The sequence below is a fragment of the Dendrobates tinctorius genome, unplaced genomic scaffold (genome assembly GCF_039654945.1).
Source record: "Dendrobates tinctorius isolate UK_male_01 unplaced genomic scaffold, ASM3965494v1 ptg000006l, whole genome shotgun sequence".
Classification (NCBI taxonomy): Eukaryota; Metazoa; Chordata; class Amphibia; order Anura; family Dendrobatidae; genus Dendrobates; species Dendrobates tinctorius.
The window spans coordinates 13,869,744-13,889,699 of NW_027361674.1; the positions used below are offsets into that span (position 1 = coordinate 13,869,744).

General features: G+C 43.5%; 1 protein-coding gene across 3 annotated transcripts in view; it reads left to right on the forward strand.

The window, feature by feature from the left end:
* The window catches only part of PPP2R5E (protein phosphatase 2 regulatory subunit B'epsilon), a 119,238-nt gene that overhangs the window by 76,806 nt on the left and 22,476 nt on the right, over window positions 1-19,956 (forward strand). For all 3 annotated transcript variants that reach the window (XM_073570911.1, XM_073570894.1, XM_073570903.1), the window contains exons 6-11: window positions 3,294-3,424; window positions 3,505-3,564; window positions 15,467-15,575; window positions 16,037-16,090; window positions 16,172-16,222; window positions 18,031-18,150. In XM_073570911.1, coding sequence (XP_073427012.1) covers window positions 3,294-3,424; window positions 3,505-3,564; window positions 15,467-15,575; window positions 16,037-16,090; window positions 16,172-16,222; window positions 18,031-18,150 — 525 coding nt within the window. The remainder of the gene's footprint in view (window positions 1-3,293; window positions 3,425-3,504; window positions 3,565-15,466; window positions 15,576-16,036; window positions 16,091-16,171; window positions 16,223-18,030; window positions 18,151-19,956) is intronic.

Below are 19,956 nucleotides of genomic sequence, written 5' to 3' on the forward strand. Positions count from 1 at the left end.
GATAACAATTGCAAGTAATACACTCACCAAATGGAGTTTTGTAACAGGCAATGGAGAATTCGCTGCTGCAGAACCACAGATCCACAAGAGACCAAACATAGAAGATTCAGGATAGGAAAAATGTGGTCAGACAATCCGCACTGCGAATCACCAAAAACTCGGATTATTAATACAGTTGTCTTTATTTTATGCGATTCAGAGTCTCACAGAACTCCTTCCTCAGGAAAAAAAAAAACACATCTCGGATTATTAATACAGTGGTCTTTATTCTACGCGTTTCAGAGTCTCACAGAACTCCTTCCTCAGGAAAAAACCACATCTGGGATTATTAATACAGTGGTCTTTGTTCTACATGTTTCAGAGTCTCTCAGAACTCCATCAGGAAAAAAACACGTGGTTTTTCCTGAGGAAGGAGTTCTGTGAGACTCTGAAACGTGTAGAATAAAGACCACTGTATTAATCGAGTTTTTAGTGATTCGCAGCGCGGATTGTCTAACCACATTTTTCCTATCCTGAAACAACCCTAAATGCCAGAGATCCCGTCCTGATCCCTCTTCCTTCTAGGCACGAGTGTTACGAGCCCTTTCTTGCCACCTGGCCAGTGCTTCAAATTGGCTTGTAGATGGCGATCCCACCATACTCGTTGTGGTACACCGAGCTTTCTCTTGCCAAGCCAGTTGAGTTGGTTGGAGACCCGGCAGAAGACATTTGTTGCCAAGAGACAAATATTTTAGGAATATCGTCGAGCCTCCCGGAGTCATTGTCACTCACTCTTCTCTCCACTTTTACTTCGCCAGTTATAATAAGCGTGGAAATTATGCAAACACTTCATTCAAGCGACCCAAAAATAACCTTGCAAATGTGTTTATAAAGCTCAGAGGGCGCGGAGCTCCATTATCTGAGTTCCTATGATTTTACCAGTACATTTGATGTATATTGAGGATTCATGAACCACAAGAGGACCTGTCGTAGGTGTTGATGGGGGCTCACCGCTGCAGCCCAGGGCCACGAGTAGTTGAGACTGTCACAGTAAACTGATCATACCCCTTTCTCATACTGGATGGATGAAAGTCAGCCCATTTTATATCCACCTGACACTAGCTATGTTATACAGCAGGCATATGCTCTTTTCGTCTCCACCCCCCACCCCCCGGCCGTGCTGCCGTCGTCTCCCCACCCCCCGGCCGTGCTGCCGTCGTCTCCCCACCCCCCGGCCGTGCTGCCGTCGTCTCCCCACCCCCCGGCCGTGCTGCCGTCGTCTCCCCACCCCCCGGCCGTGCTGCCGTCGTCTCCCCACCCCCCGGCCGTGCTGCCGTCGTCTCCCCACCCCCCGGCCGTGCTGCCGTCGTCTCCCCACCCCCCGGCCGTGCTGCCGTCGTCTCCCCACCCCCCGGCCGTGCTGCCGTCGTCTCCCCACCCCCCGGCCGTGCTGCCGTCGTCTCCCCACCCCCCGGCCGTACTGCCATCGTCTCCCCCAACATCAACATTTAAGGCACGTGCCCCTGGTGCAAATGATGAGGGCTGCGTGGCACAGGAATCTGGGATTTTACCTATGTAGCGGAGCACAGATGTATTGCAGTGTATGAAAAGAAGTAATCAAATAATCACAGGTGTGAAGATAGTGTTTTTTGTTTTTTTTTTTTTTTAATTTTTTTCTTGACTCAACCTTTTCTCTTGTTAGAAACAGGTTAAAAGGATTAAAGGGGTTGTCCTGGTTTGTGGATAAAGTCTGCTGTCACTCACTGCAGACTTGTGAATTCTCAGGATTCGCTGGCAGTGAGAGTGGGTGGTCATGTGAGCGCAAGAATGCAGTTTGCATACTTCCAGACACCTTCCAACTAGATGTGTATGGCCTCCATCTTTACAAGTCTAGTCGACATGTGACTGCATGTATGCAAATCCCACATGACCACCCACTTCCTACACTAGCGAATCCTGACAGCGTGCATACTGAAGATTCACAAGCCTGGACAACCCCTTAAATAAAAGCCACATGTTTGGTACCTCCTAATCTTTAAAAGTCCGATCTATCAAAATATAAAATTTATCCTGGACAGTAAACGCTGTAGAATGTTCCCCACCAAAATAAATAAAACTGGTTTGGTATCTCTGACCTGGAGAACTGACACCAGGTTATTTTCTCCGCACGATCAGCACCAAATAAACCACCCCCCCAAAACAACGCAGTAATTGCATTTTTATTTTACATTTTTTACTCTCTTGCAAATGTATTAGTCCATTTTTCTGTATATTATATGGTAAAATTAGTGGACCAGCTCTGGGCTATAAAAAGGGCAGAACACAAGGATGCATTTCTAGGACCTGAACGTAGAATTAATGTATATACAATCTGTAGCATGGAGTACATATGCCTGTTCAATGCGAGCATGGAAACCCCACTGGGATTAATGGCCTATATCTTCTCCTTCCAGGAACTTCTCAGCGAGTTCTGTAGTAATGTGATCTCTTCTGCCACCTAGTGTCTACAATTGCTAGTGCGCTCCCTTATTATTTTGCACCTACGTACATTCGTAACGGGCTGCAATCTGCACATTGGCGTCATTATTAGTTTGTTCATCAGCCGCCTTTGACACTTTTTTTTAATTCTTTTTAATCCCATTTGAATTCCCTGCTGATCTGTGAGAGTACAGATCCTGAGACCCACTGACTTCTTAGGAGACAGCTATGCGTCTCTGACCATTGATTTAACCGATCTGTTGGGGTATCTGGACCTGGATACCAACACGGATCTGCTGGGAATTTAAATTCCTAGAAAGAGGAAAAAATAAAAATAAAAAAGTAGTCATTCTTTAAGTTTGACCAGACAGAGGCGAGTCTAGTGTTGCTTCTCCCTCTTGACGGAGCCTGAAGTCCTTCAAGCAGGTGCCGTCAGGTTCTTGACATATTTCGGATACCTTTGCGTCGTGTCCAACACTTTTTATCTGCATTTGTTTTTGGACGTTCCATGAATTCTTAAATCTGAGCTTTATTTAAGCCTCGGGCTTATTGTGCGTCTCCCTTTTGTATTGCGCACAGATTGAAACCCCAATTTAAACCAAACCTCACACTTAGAAATTTTTTCTGGCCCAATATATAGGTTGTTTTGAACTGCACATGGCCCATGACCGCACAGGCATGCCTCACAGGACCAGTATGGACATGAACAGTAGTATCACTGTCCCCGTTTACCCTACAACTTTTTATTTTTTTATTTTTTGATCTATGAACCAGGCCTCATAGTAATTGGCTTACAGAACCATTGGTAACATAGATTTTTTTTTTTTTTCTTTCAGCTTTTAGAGCTGTTTGACAGTGAAGACCCTCGTGAACGGGACTACCTAAAAACAGTCTTGCACAGAATTTATGGCAAATTTCTCGGCCTTAGAGCGTTTATTCGAAAACAGATTAACAATATTTTTCTACGGTAAGTAATCAGGAATGTGCGCGTCAAAGGAGCTGTGCACACCATACGTCTCCTTGTAATGTTTTCACGTTTTATTTCAGATTTGTTTATGAAACAGAACACTTTAATGGAGTAGCAGAACTGCTGGAAATATTAGGAAGGTAAGAGGCTATCCTCTGCTTTTACGCTTGTTGGTATGATCGTGCCTCCTGAAGGGTCTCTCCGAGCACCACTCTCCATCGAGTGGTGAGCATCGCTGATTATGGCTGGGATATATGCACAGGCGGCAGGTATTGTGTACCCGTCTTATTCTTCAGAATACCTGGGATACCTACTGGCTGCAAGGTTCCCGTCAAAGCAACGCAATCCACGCGGTCCACCTCCCGATGCGGAAACAACTTGTTAATTTCAATCCTAAATTGTGCAACTATTAAAACTCAATCAAGAAATCTGCTGCTGTGTATGTGCACAACCGTACAGAGTATTGAGACGTTAATTGGAAGTAAACTTATATTTACTCCCCAGACAAATCCGTTTCCATTAGGCTTTTTTCACTGGCGCTGGTCCAAAGCGGAAAATGTTGTGATCAAACACTGATGTACCGGACCGACGAGAGCGATCCTTCTAGGTAAAGGATCAGCTTCTCCATCCCAGCGTTGTGTTAAAAGCCGTTTGGAAACTACACAATGCACAACTGATGGTTCAGCCTCCAGCTGTCTCTCCCAACTCTCCCATACACTGTGTGTTAGGTGGGCACCACATTATTTAACACATGAATGACTTAGCTGGGTGCAGCACAGTGCCAAAGATACCAAGGAGAAAAAGCACAGAAAAAGCGCACTGACAGCCAGATGTGGATATGCAAAAAGGACTTTTATTAATCAAACAAATGCCAGGAAGGCCGAATACATGATGAAAACAATTAAAAAACACCAAAATGGAGAGTGTGTGCAGGTGGAATAAGAGCATGCATATGTAAATAAAGCATACAAGACATGATGTAACAAGTAATATTAAATCTCAACAATGCTCTTTTCTCCCAGCAAGTCTGAAAGTTGATATATTGGATTACTTTAATTTATTTATTTGTATCTTATCTCCAAAAGAAGGTCCAAACTATAGCCAATATAAAATATATGATTTCACAATAAAGTGAACAATTATGCCAAGTGGACCTGAATCTTAATACACAAGAGGCAGTGTGCCTGATACACATATGTGGGTGAAAAGAGACAATGTCAATTTTACATAGTAATAATGTGTTCAGACAGAGCCATGTAATGAACAAAAATCATTCCATCCATGTAAAAAAAAAAAAAAAAAAAAAGGAGAAAGAGAACAAAAAGCAATCAATAAGAATCACATAATATTTACCGAGGGAGATCACACTGCCCGCCAGCACCCAATGCGTGTCGCTGCAACCTGCAGCTTCGTCAGGGGACGAACCTGCTAACAAAGCTGCAGGTTGCAGCTACACGCGTTGGGTGCTGGCGGGCAGTGTGATCTCCCTCGATAAATATGTGATTCTTATTGATTGTTTTTGTTCTTTCTCCTTTTTTTTTTTTTTTTCTTACATGGCTCTCAATTTCCCTGAATTCTGACTTAACTCTGACTCCACAGCACTAATCACCATTGAGCATGTACATGAAGTGCAGCACAGATTCATCTCATCTACGACTCCACAGCACTGGTCACTACTGAGCATGTACATAAAGTGCAGCACAGATTCATCTCCTCTACGACTCCACAGCACTGGTCACTACTGAGCATGTACATAAAGTGCAGCACAGATTCATCTCATCTACATCTCCACAGCACTGGTCACTACTGAGCATGTACATAAAGAGCAGCACAGATTCATCTCATCTACATCTCCACAGCACTGGTCACTACTGAGCAGGTACATAAAGTGCAGCACAGATTCATCTCATCTACGACTCCACAGCACTGGTCACTACTGAGCATGTACATAAAGTGCAGCACAGATTCATCTCATCTACGACTCCACAGCACTGGTCACTACTGAGCATGTACATAAAGTGCAGCACAGATTCATCTCAACTAAAAACCCACATCCTTAGATCAGGAACAGAACAGACATTGATATGACATGTTTCCCTAATAATTATGGAAATATTTACAGCACATCCTGCCTTGTACTACTGTACCCAATTTATTACACATTCTCGGAGTCAGTCTATTTTATTCTGACTCTGCCAAAATGGATACAGATTCCGACTCCACAGCCCTGTGTAGCAGATCAGTGTGTGTGTGTGTGTGTGTGTGTATAAATGTGCATGTAGCAGAGCTCTGTGTATATAGATGTGCATCTGGCAGAGCTCTGTGTGCTCATAGATGTGCATCTAGTAGTAAACAGCAAGGCACTCAAAAATTTCAGGAGATCCGTAGGAGGTGCACAAGTAGGGTATCCAGCCCGTAATATAACAATGATGAACTTGGCACTCAAATGCGTGAAAAAATAAATTCCATTTTATTGGCATCCAGATAACATGTATTCTTAGAATACATGTTATCTGGATGCCAATAAAATGGAATTTAATTTTTCACGCATTTGAGTGCCAAGTTCATAATTGTTAGATGTGCATGTGGCAGAGCTCTGTTTGTGTCTGAGGCCAGGTTTCCATGTTCAGAATTTGGTCAGTATTTTACATCAGTATTTGTAAGATTAAGTATAATAGAAACACGTCGCCACTTATGTATTCTCCCCCACCCCCTGCTCCTTTTTTATTTGTAAGTAACCGTTATAGTTTGAAAAATAAACGGTAGTTAACATTATTTTTATCAAAGGGCGCAAAAGCTATCCAACCTGATGCAGGTGTACCTGGTTAACCCCCAAGGGTGGTTTGCACGTTCATGACCGGGCCAATTTTTACAATTCTGACCACTGTCCCTTTATGAGGTAATAACTCTGAAACGCTTCCATGGATCACAGTAATTCTGACATTGTTTTTTCGTGACATATTGTACTTCATGTTAGTAGTAAAAATTTCATTCAAATAACTTGTGTTTATTTGTGAAAAAAATGGAAATTTGGTGAAAATTTTGAAAAATCACTATTTTCCAACTTTGAATTTTTATGCCCTTAAATCACAATACGGTACACAAAAAACTTAATAAATAACATTTACCAAATGTTTACATCAGCACAATTTTGGAACCAAAATTTTTTTTTTGTTAGGAAGTTATAAGGGTTAAAATTTGACCAGCGATTTCTCACATTTGAAGTCACTTTGAGGGGTCTATGTGGTAGAAAATACCCAAAAGTGACACCATTCTTAAAACTGCACCCCTCAAGGTGCTCAAAACCACATTCAAGAAGTTTATTAACCTTTCAGGTGCTTTACAGGAATTTTTTGAATGTTTAACCCCTTCACGACCAATGACACCACATAGGCGTCATGAAAACTGGTACCAATCTGACCAGTGACGCCTATGTGGCGTCATGACTTTAAAGCCCCCTGCGGGTCGGGTGACCTAGGTCACTGAAAGGTCACCCAACCCGCAGATACAGGGGGCTTTGTACTTCACCACGGGCGGCGTGGCTTCGCCCCCACGTGGCTATGATCGCTCTGATTGGCTGTTTCACTTTTAACAGCCAATCAGAGCGATAGTAATATTTCATCAATGAAAATTGATGAAATATTACAATCCAGCCATGTCCGACGCTGCTGTAGCATCGGACATGGCTGGTGACAATGATCCCCCCCCACCGGTTAATGGGGGCGATCTGCCCCCCGCCACTGAATGACAGCGGCGATGTGCTGCCGCTGTCATCATCTGCCTCCGCTCCCCCCGCCTTCCGATTGCCCGCTCTCCCACCCCCCGGTACTCACCGAGTGCCGCTATGGCTCCCGGTGTCCCGCGGTCCTGGACCATGGGCACCGCCATATTGGAAAATGGCGGGCGCATGCGCAGTGCGCCCGCCGGCTGCAATTTCCTTTCGTTCATTTTGATCACTGTGATAAGCTCTCAGTGATCAAAGTAGAATGAAAAGTAAATAACCCCCCCCGGTTTATCATTCCCATATGCAGGAACATCTAATAAAATGAAGAAATTATTTTTATTTTTCCATGAGGGTTAGGGTTGGAATTAGGGTTAGGGTTGGAATTAGGGTTAGGGTTGGAATTAGGGTTAGGGTTGGCGTTAGGGTGGAATTAGGGTTAGGGTTGGAATTGGGGTTAGGGTTGGAATTAGGGTTAGGCTTGTGGTTAGGGTTAGGGTTGGGGTTAGGGATGTGTTGGGGTTAGGGCTGTGGTTAGTGGTGTGTTGGGGTTAGGGTTGAAGTTAGAATTGAGGGGTTTCCACTGTTTAGGCACATCAGTGGGTCTCCAAACGCGACATGGTGCAACCATTGATTCCAGCCAATTTTGCGTTCAAAAAGTCAAACGGTGCTCCCTCCCTTCCAAGCCCCGACGTGTGCCCAAACAGTGGTTTACCCCCAACATATGGGGTATCAGCGTACTCAGGAAAAATTGCACAACAACTTTGGGGGGGTCTAATTTCTCCTGTTACCCTTGGGAAAATAAAAAATTGGGGGGCTAAAAAATTATTTTTGTGGAAACATTTTTTTTTTTTTTTTAATTTTCACTTCTCTGCGTTATAAACTTCTGTGAAGCACTTGGGGGTTCGAAGTGCTCACCAGGCATCTAGATAAGTTCCTTGGGGGGGTCTAGTTTCCAAAATGGGGTCACTTGTGGGGGTTTCTATTGTTTAGGCACATCAGGGGCTCTGCAAACGTAACGACGACCGCAGACCATTGCCATCAAAGTCTGCATTTCAAAACGTCACTACTTCCATTCCGAGCCCTTACGTGTGCCCAAACAATGGTTCCCCCCTATATATGGGGTACCAGCGTACTCAGGACAAACTGGACAACAACTTTTGGGGTCCAATTTATCCTGGTACCCTTGTTAAAATAAAAAATTGCTGGCTAAAAATCATTTTTTTTTTTTAGGAAAAAAAAATATTTTTTATTTTCACGGCTCTGCGTTATAAACTTCTGTGAAGTGCTTTGGGGTTCAAGATGCTTACCACACATCTAGATAAGTTCCTTAAGGGGTCTAGTTTCCAAAATGGGGTCACTTGTGGGGGGGTTTTACAGTTTAGGTACCTCAGGGGCTCTGCAAATGTAATATGATGCCCGTAGACCATTCCATCAAAGTCAGCATTTCAAAGTGTCACTACTTCCCTTCTGAGCCCCGACGTGTGCCCAAACAGTGGTCCCCACCCACATATGGGGTACCAGCATACTCAGGTCAAACTGGACAACAACTTTTGGGGTCCAATTTATCCTGGTACCCTTGTGAAAATAAAAAATTGCGCACTAAAAAATAATTTTTTGAGGAATTAAAATTTTTTATTTTCACGGCTCTTTTGTGAAGCACTTGGGGGTTTAAAGTGCTCACTATGAATCTAGATAAGTTCCTTAGGGGGTCTAGTTTCCAAAATGGGGTGATTTGTGGGGGAGCTCCAATGTTTAGGTACACAGGGGCTCTCCAAACACGACATGGTGTCTGTTAGCGATTAGACATAATTTGCATTTCAAAAAGTCAAATGGCGCTCCATCCCTTCTGAGCCCTGCCGTGCGCCCAAACAGTGGTCCCCACCCACATATGGGGTACCAGCGTACGCAGGACAAACTGGACAACAACTTTTTTTTTTTTTTTTTCAGTAAATATATTTATTAAAGTTTTAAACAGTAAAAGCAGTACAGAGAGCCATTTACCATGTCCAAGGCTAAACATTAAATCTCTGTAAAAGCAGCACACTTATAGCCAAACAAGGACTCAGGCATATATAGGATACTTGCTTGCTATCTTGAGAAACATCTCCAGATATGAACCTTATAAACAAAGTAAATAACCTGTAAGAAAAGCAGTTATAGAGATAGAAGAAGAAGGAAAGCAAGATAAAGAGAGAGAAGAGAGAGAAAAAAAAAGGGGGGGGGGTGGAATAGAAAAAAAGGGGAGTAGGGAGGGAGAGGGTTAAAGGGGACCCAATAGCATCAGCTGGACAACAACTTTTGTGGTCCAATTTCTCCTGTTAGCCTTGTGAAAATTTAAAATAGCGCGCTAAAAAATAATTTTTGAGGAAAAACAATTATTTTTTATTTTCACTGCTCTGTGTTATAAACTTTTGTGAAGCACTTGTGGTGGTGGAGCTCCAATGTATAGATGCACAGGGGCTCTCCAAACACGACATGGTGCCCAATAACGATTGGAGCTAATTTTCCATTCAAAAAGTCAAATGGTGCTCCTTCCCTTCCGGACCCTGCCGTACGCCCAAACAGTGGTTTATGACCACATATGAGGTATCGGTGTACTCAGGAGAAATTGCCCAACAAATTTTAGGATCCATTTGATCCTGTTGCCCATGTGAAAATGAAAAAATTGATGCTAAAAGAAAATTTTTGTTGGAAAAATTAAAATGTCCATTTTTTCTTTCCACGTTGCTTTAGTTCCTGTGAGACAGCTGAAGGGTTAATAATCTTCTTGAATGTAGTTTTGAGTAGCTTGAGGGGTGCAGTTTTTAGAATGGTGTCACTTTTGGGTATTTTCTGCCATATAGACCCCTCAAAGTGACTTCAAATGTGAGGTGGTCCCTAAAAAAAATGGTTTTGTAAATTTTGTTGTAAAAATGAATAATCGCTGGTCAACTTTTAACCCTTACAACTTCCTAACAAAAAAATATTTTGTTTCCAAAATTGTGCTGATGTAAAGTAGACATGTGGGAAATGTTATTTAGTAACTATTTTGTGTCGCATAACAGAATAAAAATTCAAAATTTGAAAATTGTGAAATTTTCTAAATTTTTGCCAAATTTCTGCTTTTTTCACAAATAAACGCAAAAATTATCGTCCTAAATTTACCACTAACATGAAGCCCAATATGTCACGAAAAAACAATATCAGAATCGCTAGGATCCGTTGAAGCGTTCCTGAGTTATTACCTCATAAAGGGACACTGGTCAAAATTGCAAAAAATGGCCTGGTCATTAAGGTCAAAATAGGCTGGGTCATGAAGGGGTTAAAAAAATTGAACCTTTAACTTTTTTCACAAAAAATTGCTTCAGGTCCATTTTTTTTTTTTATTTTACCAAGGGTAACAGGAGAAATTGGACTGCAAAAGTTGTTGTGCAATTTCTCCTGAGTATGCTGATGTGTGTGTGTGTGGGGGGGGGACCACTGTTTCGGCGCATGGCAGAGCTCAGAAGGGAAGGAGCGCCATTTGACCTTTTCAATGCAAAATTATCTGGAATTCAAATCGGACGCCATGTCACGTTTGGCGAACCCCTGATGTACCTAAACAGTGGAAACCCCCCACAAGTAACCCCATTTTGGAAACTAGACCCCCCAAGGAACTTATCTAGATATGTGGTGAGAACTTTGAACCCACAAGGGCTTCACAGAAGTTTATAACATACAGCCGTACAATTAAAAAATCATATTTTTTCCGCAAAAATAATCTTTTCACCCTATATTTTTATTTTTCCAAGGATAACAGGACCCCAAAAGTTATTGTGCAATTTATCCTGAGTACGCTGATACCCCATATGTGGGGGTAAACCACTGTTTGGGCGCATGGCAGAGCTTGGAAGGGAAGCAGCTCCATTTGACTTTTTTGTCTGGAATTGGGATTGGACGCCATGCCACGTTTAGAAAGCCCCTGATGTGCCTAAACAGTGGAAACCCCCCACAAATGACACCATTTTGGAAACTAGATCCCCCAAGGAACTTATCTAGATGTGTGGTGAGCACTTTGAACGCCCAAGGGCTTCACAGAAGTTTATAATGCCGGGCGTGAAAATAAAAAAATCATATTTTGTTCCATAAGTATGATCTTTTAATCCCCAATTTTTTTATTTTCCCAATGGTAACAGGAGAAATTGAACCCCAAAAGTTGTTGTCCAATTTGTCCTGAGTTCGCTGATACCCTATATGTGGGAGAAAACTACTGTATGGGCACATGTCAGGGTTCGGAAGGGAAGTAGAGATGTTTTGGAATGCAGACTTTGATGGAATGGTCTGAGGGTGTCATGTTGCCTTTGGAGAGCCCCTGATGTACCTAAACAGTGGAACCCCCCCACAAGTGACCCCATTTTGGAAACTAGACCCCCCACGTAACTTATCTAGATGTGTGGTGAGCACTTTGAACCCCCAAGTGCTTCACAGAAGTTTATAACGCCTGGGCGTGAAAGTAAAAAAAATCATATTTTTTCCACAAAAATATTTTTGCCCCCAATTTTTTATTTTCGTAAGGGTAACAGGCAGGGCTGTGGAGTCGGTAAGCCAAACCTGCGACTCCGACTCCGACTCCTCAATTTCCCTTACACCGACTCCACGACTCCGACTCCCACACATATTGCTTATATTTAAGTGAAAAATTTATTGTAGTACAATGTGAACCTCAGACATTTAATCATTTTTATGATCCAATAATCAAGATATTTAGATAGAACAGAATATATATTGGTGTACTACCCGGTTTTCATTCTTTTTGGTACAGATACGATATGGATAAATGGATAGATAGAGCAGATTTCTAATCTGCTTTTGCTATTGAGTAACATTATCTATGAGCTCAAAAACCTTTCAGGTGATGCAGTTTTTTAAAAAGATGATCAGCTTTTGCAGCTGAAAAACGTATCCTCAAAAAACACAGGAAAAACGCTGAGTGTGAATGTAGCCTTAGATCAGGAATATAACAGCCATTTATAGGACATTTCATAACTTTCCCAAACTCCTATGAAAAAATATTCAGCACATCCTGCATTGAATTACTGTACCCAATTTATTATATATTTTAGGAGTCGGAGTCGGTCCATTTTATACCGACTCCAACTCCGACTCCGACTCCACCAAAATGAGCACCGACTCCACGACTCCGACTCCACAGCCCTGGTAACAGGAGACATTGGACCCCAAAAGTTGTTTTGCAATATATCCTGAGTAGGATGATACCCCATATGTGGGGGTAAAACACTTTGGGCGCATGGCAGAGCTTAGAAGGGAAGGAGCACCATTTGACTTTTTCAACGCAAAATTGGCTAGAATTGAGATCAGACGCCATGTTGCGTTTGGAGAGCCCCTGATGTGCCCAAACAGTGGAAACCACCTAAATTCTAACTCCAACACACCCCTAACCCTAATCTCAGCCCTAACCCTAATGGGAAAATGGAAATAAATACTTTTTTTAATTTTATTATTTTTCCCTAACTAAGGGGGTGATGAAGAGGGGTTTGATTTACTATATATGGCGGGTTTTATGTTTAGCAGCTGTCATACGCTAAAAGACTCTTTTTATTGTAAAAATAGTTTTTGCATCAACACCTTTTGAGAGCTATAATTTTTCCGTATTTTGATCCACTGAGTTTTGTGAGGTCTTATTTTTGCGGGACGAGATGACTTTTTTATTGATACCATTTTCGGGCACGTGACATTTTTTGATCGCTTTTTATTCCGATTTTTTTGGACACAGAATGAACAAAAAACAGCATTTCAAGAATTTCTTTTGGGGGATTGCGTTTATGACGCGCCCCGGGGGCCGTGGGGTACTCTGAGCCGGGCCCATCGACTTCAATGGGGGGACAGTGTCACGGCGGCTGGGACGCGGTCCGTGGCCCCAGGCGGTCACAGGCAATTATTTGTGGTGGGGGTAATTAAAGAGATGAGAATAAAGTTTATAGTTGAATACGTGACGGCACCTGTGGTAATCTGGTCAGAGGTGACCAGCGCTGCAGTGTTGCTTCTCTGGGATGGATGTTGGGCGCAGCTGTGTTGTTGTAGCCCTCCACAGGTAGGGCTGTAGTCCCAGGGCAGAATAGATGTAGTTGTTAGTAGAGTTGGTAGATGTGGAGTCGAGTGAAGGAGTGGCGCAGGAGTAAAATGAAGGACACAGTCGCATGTAGTTCAATGGGCTTTACTCACTGTCTGGTGCACACAGACGCCCGCTTCGGTACTGAGTCCTCCAGGTTAGGGGTCAAGTAAACTTCCAGGTAGATGAGTACACCCCTCCAACACTCCCTTTCAGTATGTTCCTTTCTAGGCTGTCTCACTGTGCTAGTTTTCACTCTCCTTCCTCCCTTTCCAGCACCTTCACAGTCAGTGTCCCAGGCTAGCTGCCATGGATCCTGTCAGAATTCGTCCCTCAGGCGGTTCCTTGATCCTATATGGCTGCCTTTCTGGGAAGATAACTGTAGGATTCGCTGTGGCCCATACAGCAACCACAGCTTTCAGCTTGCTAGTTAAGTTCGTTGTTTACTTCGCTAGGCTAGGGGCTGAGACCCTTCTGCGACCTATTTTCTTCTCCCACCTGATAGCAATCAGCGTGGGTCTCTAGAAATTCCTTTCTTTCCTCCCGGGAGCTTCTCCTCCCAGCCAATCTATCCGGCAGCTTCTCCTGACAGGAGCTGCTCCAAGCGCATCCTTCCTCCTGCTCTTCCCCTGAGGGGACTCTCTCAATGGTCTTCAAATCTCCCACTCATTCTCTTAAGCTCCACCCACTTGCTGTTCCCATTGCTACTCTACATCACTCCACTTTCTAAGCTCCTCCCCATTACCTACCTTCCCCACTAGCTCCCAACACCTTTTCCTAACCAGTCTGGGATGAGGCCCTCCTCCCGTAGGGTACACCCAGGTGCCCCGACTAGCTAGTGTGTGTGTTGAATGCAGTGTTCAAGAGTGGTGAGGTGCCCCCATTTTACCTGGTCGTGAGATACCACCTCTGTGGTGACTGGACCCACAGGGGTGCCACATTTTACACCGTTCCGCGTGCGGTAAAATTGATAAGGCGGTTTTATTCTTCGGGTCAGTACGGTTACAGCGATACCTCATTTATGTCGTTTTTTTATGTTTTTGCCCTTTTATGCAATGATAACAATTTTATATAAAAAATAATAATTTTTGCATCGCTTTATTCTGCGAGCTATAACTTTTTTATTTTTCCGCTGATGACGCTGTATGGCAGCTCGTTTTTTGCGGGACAAGATGACGTTTTCAGCGGTACCATGGTTAGTTATATCCCGTCTTTTTGATCGCGCCTTATTGCACTTTTTGTTCGGCGGTATGATGATAAAGCTTTATTTTTTGCTTCGTTTTTAATTTTTATTTTTTAAGGGGTTCAATAAAGGGGTTAACTAATGGGACAGTTTTAAAGGGCGGGTTGTTACGGACGCGGCGATACTAAATGTGTGTACTTCTATTGTTTTTTTGTTTTTTTTCCAAAAAATGAATATTAGGGAATATTTTTTTTTTTTTTTTTTTTCAATTTTAGAGGTTTTTTTTTTTAGAAACTATTTTTACACTTTTTTAAAAAAAAAAAAAACTTTATTACAATGTCCCAGTGGGGACATAACTGTCATGTGACAGATCGCTGATCTGTCACATCACAGATCACTGTGACAGATCAGCGATCTGTCACAGGCAGGTCAGAAGGCTTCCTCGTGCCTGCGCTTTGCAGGCACTGAGGGAGCCGGCTCCCTGCAGGCCCCCGAAGGTCCCCGCCGCCATTTTGGATCCGGGGACCTGCAGGGAAGGAGACCTCCGCAGCAGCGCTGCACATGGCGCTTCTGCGGGGGTCTCGGGGAAGCACGGAGGGAGCCCCCTCCCTCCCGATGCTTCCCTAAACCCCCGGTACACTGCAATAGTGTTTGATCGCAGTGTGCCAGGGGTTAACGTGTCGTGGGCGGTCCGTGACCGCCCCTGACACATAGTGCCCGGTGTCAGCTGTGATAATCAGCTGACACCCGGCCGCGATCAGCGAGCGCCGCTGATCGCTATGATGTACTATCCCGTCCATGGGCAGATGGCAGAGAGGGGTTAAGGACGGTCCCTGTCACTAATGTTCATTAATCGCAGTGTCGGTGCTTTATAGCACCACAGCTTTGCTGTCAGCAGATTTGTAGGGTCAGTGCTGTATAAGACCGTAGGGTTGGGCTGCCGACAGATTGACTTAAATGTTTGGCTTTTGATATGGATACTCTGCCACATGTGAACATGCTCTTTCTCCAGATTTGTCCTGATGCCTTCCCCCCTTTGTCTTGCAGTATTATCAATGGCTTTGCATTACCTCTAAAAGCAGAACACAAACAATTCCTGGTAAAAGTGCTGATCCCCCTGCACACCGTCAGGAGCTTATCCCTCTTCCACGCACAGGTATGACCATTGCTTTTTCTCTCCCAGTTGGTTTATTTTGAATGGCCGGTGTCATTAGTAAGTGGAAAAGACTGCTTAAAGGGGTTGTTCAGAATTAGCAAAACGTACAGTAGTTGCTTTCTTTAATTAAAAAAAAACGATGCCATGCTTATGTGGAATAAGCATCTCTGCCCGATTTCTCTTTAGTGGAGCCGTGCAAACACAACCCACCGACAGAGAAGAAAGCCGCCATGTTTATAGAATCCTGGGACCCCCCCTTTCACAGAAAATCGGAGAGTTTGTCCTCTCTCCTGTGCTTCTCAAAACCATTCTGGAACATCTTTGTGCTTTGTAATCTCCCTTGGCTGCTTCTCTTGGAATTGTCAATAAATTGCTAACCATTATATACCGCTTGTTACCTGTGATGTATCTTTCCACCCTTTTTTATCGTACGTCCTGCTCAAACTCTTTTTCCTCTACAGCTGGCATATTGTATAGTACAGTTCTTGGAAAAAGACCCTTCCCTTACAGAACCGGTGAGTGTGTTTCCATCACCATGATAAAAATTGTTTCCTCACTGTTGGATAATAAAGTGGTTTTTTTTGTTTTTTTTTTAGGTCATTAGAGGATTGATGAAATTCTGGCCAAAAACTTGTAGTCAAAAAGAGGTAGGTGATCCCTCTTAGCGTGCCTATGGAAGACAGCAGCTTTATGCAGAGATGCCTCTATTGATGTGTCCAGTCTTGTTCTACGTGGCAGCCAGACCAGGGAGATCTTCACTGCTGTGCTTTCGCCTCTTGCACTTACTAGGCGCATTGCCATCATGAAGTTGCAGCTCATGTCATGATATAGTTTGGCTCAGTGCAAAAGTCACCTGGGAGGCCAGGCGCAGGAGTGAAGACCACCCTTGTCCTGCTGCCATGGAGGACTTGGCTAGTCATGTTATTTTTACCAAATTCTAGTAGTAACCAAATGAAATCTGTGAACCCCCCCCCCTCCTACCCCTTTAACGGGAATCTGTCAGCAGGTTTTTGCTATGGAACTTGAGCAGCATGATGTAGGGGCTGGGATCCTGATTCCAGCAATGTTTCACTTACTAGACTACATGCTGTTTCAATACCAAAAGTGTTTTATCATCAGGAGATTATCACTCCTGGACTAGGTGTGGAGTGCATACCAGTCCAGCTAATCTGTGTAACTCTGCCCCTTCCATTGATTGGTAGCTTCCCGTGTACACTGTTAGCAATCTGCCAATCAGTGGTGGGGGCTGAGTTACACAGCTGGACTGGCCTGCACACGACACTTAGTCCTATTGTGATCGTCTGATGATAAAACAGTGATTGTATTGAAACTATAGCAAGCTGCTGAGGGAGTGACACATCCCTGGTATCGGGGTCTCTACCCCAACATCATGCTGCTCTAAGATTACATAACAAAAACCTGCTGACAGGTTCTCTGTAAGTCTGATCGATTGCTCCGTAGCTGAAGACTTAGGGCTCATACTCACTTGCGAGAGACTCGCACAATTCTTGTGCGATTCTCTCGCATGAAAACCTGGCACTGCCGCTGGCACTCGGGCTGGAGCGTGTGGCTACATGTATTTCTGTGCAGCCGCACGCTCCTGTCCCAGTGCCGGCGGCAATACCAGGTTTTCATGCGAGATACTCGCACGAGAATCGTGCGAGTCTCTTGCAAGTGAGTATGAGCCCCAGTATGAATGGTTACCCTCTGATTGACCTGGTAAAGTGATTTTGGGAGGCGAGCACAGCAGGTACGATATACATAGCCAATGACCCTATTGCTGTAGAACCGAATGTGTGAACTTTGTGACTCAAGACCGGATGTGCGGGACGGTAGCATATCCCAGAAGTAACAGGTGCTAGTCTGTAATTATAAGTATCTTATAATTACCTTAATATATATAATATAATATATATATAATATATAATATAATTACCAGAAGTACCTTCCCAGCTTCGATACCGCATATCTTTTGAAGTTCTACCCGTGGGCAGCACGGTGGCTCAGTGGTTAGCGCTGCAGCCTTGCAGCGCTGGAGTCCTGGGTTCGAGTCCCAACATCTGCAAGGAGTTTGTATGTTCTCCCCGTGTTTGCGTGGGTTTCCTCCGGGCACTCCGGTTTCCTCCCACACTCCAAAAAAACATACTGATAGGGAATTTAGATTGTGAGCCCCAGCCCCATCAGGGACAGTGATGAAAATATGTGCAAACTGTAAAGCGCTGCGGAATATGTTAGCGCTATATAAAAATAAAGTATTATTATTATTATTATTATTATTATTATTATTATTATTATTATTTTACCCATTAGTATAGCACCAACCCATGATGGTCAACGCATGCTGGGAGTAGTAGTTTTGCAGCAGCAGGAGAAGCACATGTTTAGGTATACAGCTTACTGCCTGGCTTTCCTATTCCGTCAGTAACACGGCCCCGAACACTATTCTGTTTTCCAGGTCATGTTTCTCGGGGAGTTGGAGGAGATCTTGGATGTCATTGAACCTTCACAGTTTGTTAAAATCCAAGAGCCTTTGTTTAAACAGATTTCCAAGTGTGTTTCCAGTCCTCATTTCCAGGTGAGCACCGACTACTCTCTGTGGGATACTCTTATCCCTCTTGTTCTTGGCTGCCTGCTTGACCTGGCGCTTATGCATCAAACTATCAGACAGCCGTGAGCCACAAAACGTTGGCTTATAAGTTACTAGTTGGGGGGGGACCCCTGATGCCCAGGATAGGTGATAATTTACTGATTGCTGCAGTCTTGCCTACCAGGACCACCACCATTCCTAGATTGGCCTGTAAGACTAGTCCTTTTATTGTATATTTGAAAGCCAGCACGGAGCCCGGTGACATCTGGCTGGCCCATTGGCTATCCTCTTCTCAGGAACAGTGATTGGATGGACGCCCACCCCTTGTGGACAGGTGTTATTTGCTGAGTTGGGGAAAACTTCTCTTCTGTTCCAACACAGCATGTCCGTCTTATCCAGAGTTGCCTTATATCGTTTATTTCACTTCTTATTATTTGTGATCGGCGATACATTTAGTAAAATACGGAACGTGGTCTACAATAAATGACGCTCTTTCCTGCATGGGGAAAACGATACCCACCGTTCACATCAATCATCCTTTCTTTCAATCTTTGCTCTGTATTGTATTAAACATCTTCTCAAACAGTAGAGATGACAGGTTATAATTATCATTGTTGAAAATGCATAAAAAAAGCACGGGGGGTGGATGAGGTACAGGAGATGGGGGGCGGAGGATCGCTGCGCTGCCTGTCAGCATTCCTGTGCATGTCTTTCAAGATGGCACTGCAGCTGCCATGTGCATTGACAAAAAGAAGCTTAGTGTGTACCTTAGTTGGACGGTTATGTCCTAGGAATGACATGGGCTCAGGAGTCGTGCCTGTGCCATCTGCAGTAGGAGCCGTCTCTAATACACAGTTAAGTTTCGACCAGGGCTGTGGAGTCGGAGTCTGTGCTCATTTTGGTTGAGTCGGTATAAAATGGACCGACTCCGACTCCTAAAATGTATAATAAATTGGGTACAGTTATTCAATGCAGAATGTGCTGAATATTTTTTCATAGGAATTTGGGAAAGTTATGAAATGTCCTATAAATGGCTGTTCTATTACTGATCTAAGGCTACATTCACACACAGCGTTTTTGCTGCGTTTTTTGAGGATACGGTTTTCAGCTTTTTAAAAAACCGCATCACCTGAAAGTTTTTTGAGCTTATAGATAATGTTTTCAATAGCAAAACCAGATTAGAAATCTGCTCTATCTATCTATCCATTGGTGTTTCTCTGGAAAGAGAAAGTATTAGAAAATTAGTGATTGAAGAAGCCCTTAAAGAAAAGGAAGATCTTAAAAAGACTCTCAAAAGATGCTTCATGTTTCTTAAAATGGATGCCTGCACACGTCACAGAGTGAACTATTTTGCCATCAATGTTCAATATGTTTGTGACAACAAAGAAATTGTTACCAAGACACTGGCAGTAAAAGATACTAAAGCTCATCACAGCAGCCAGTTTCTCCAGGCCTTAGTGGAAAAGGCTCTGCAAGATTACGAACTCAAAAAAGAACAGGTTCTTGCTATTGTAACGGACAATGCTTCAAACATAAGAACAATTAAACTGATGAATGAGAGTAATGAACAACAGCTAGAAGAAAATTTAGGATTCAGTATGTTTGAGATGGAAGGCCACGGTGCTGTTCATGTAACTGAGGAACAAACAGATATTACAACAGAAGAACAGCAAAATTATACAGTAGAAATAATCTTGTTGTAGGCGCTTCAAAACACTTTCATATTCATCACATGCGCTGTGTTGTGCACACGCTGCAGCTGGCAATAAGAGATAGTCTGCAAGAGGGACATGA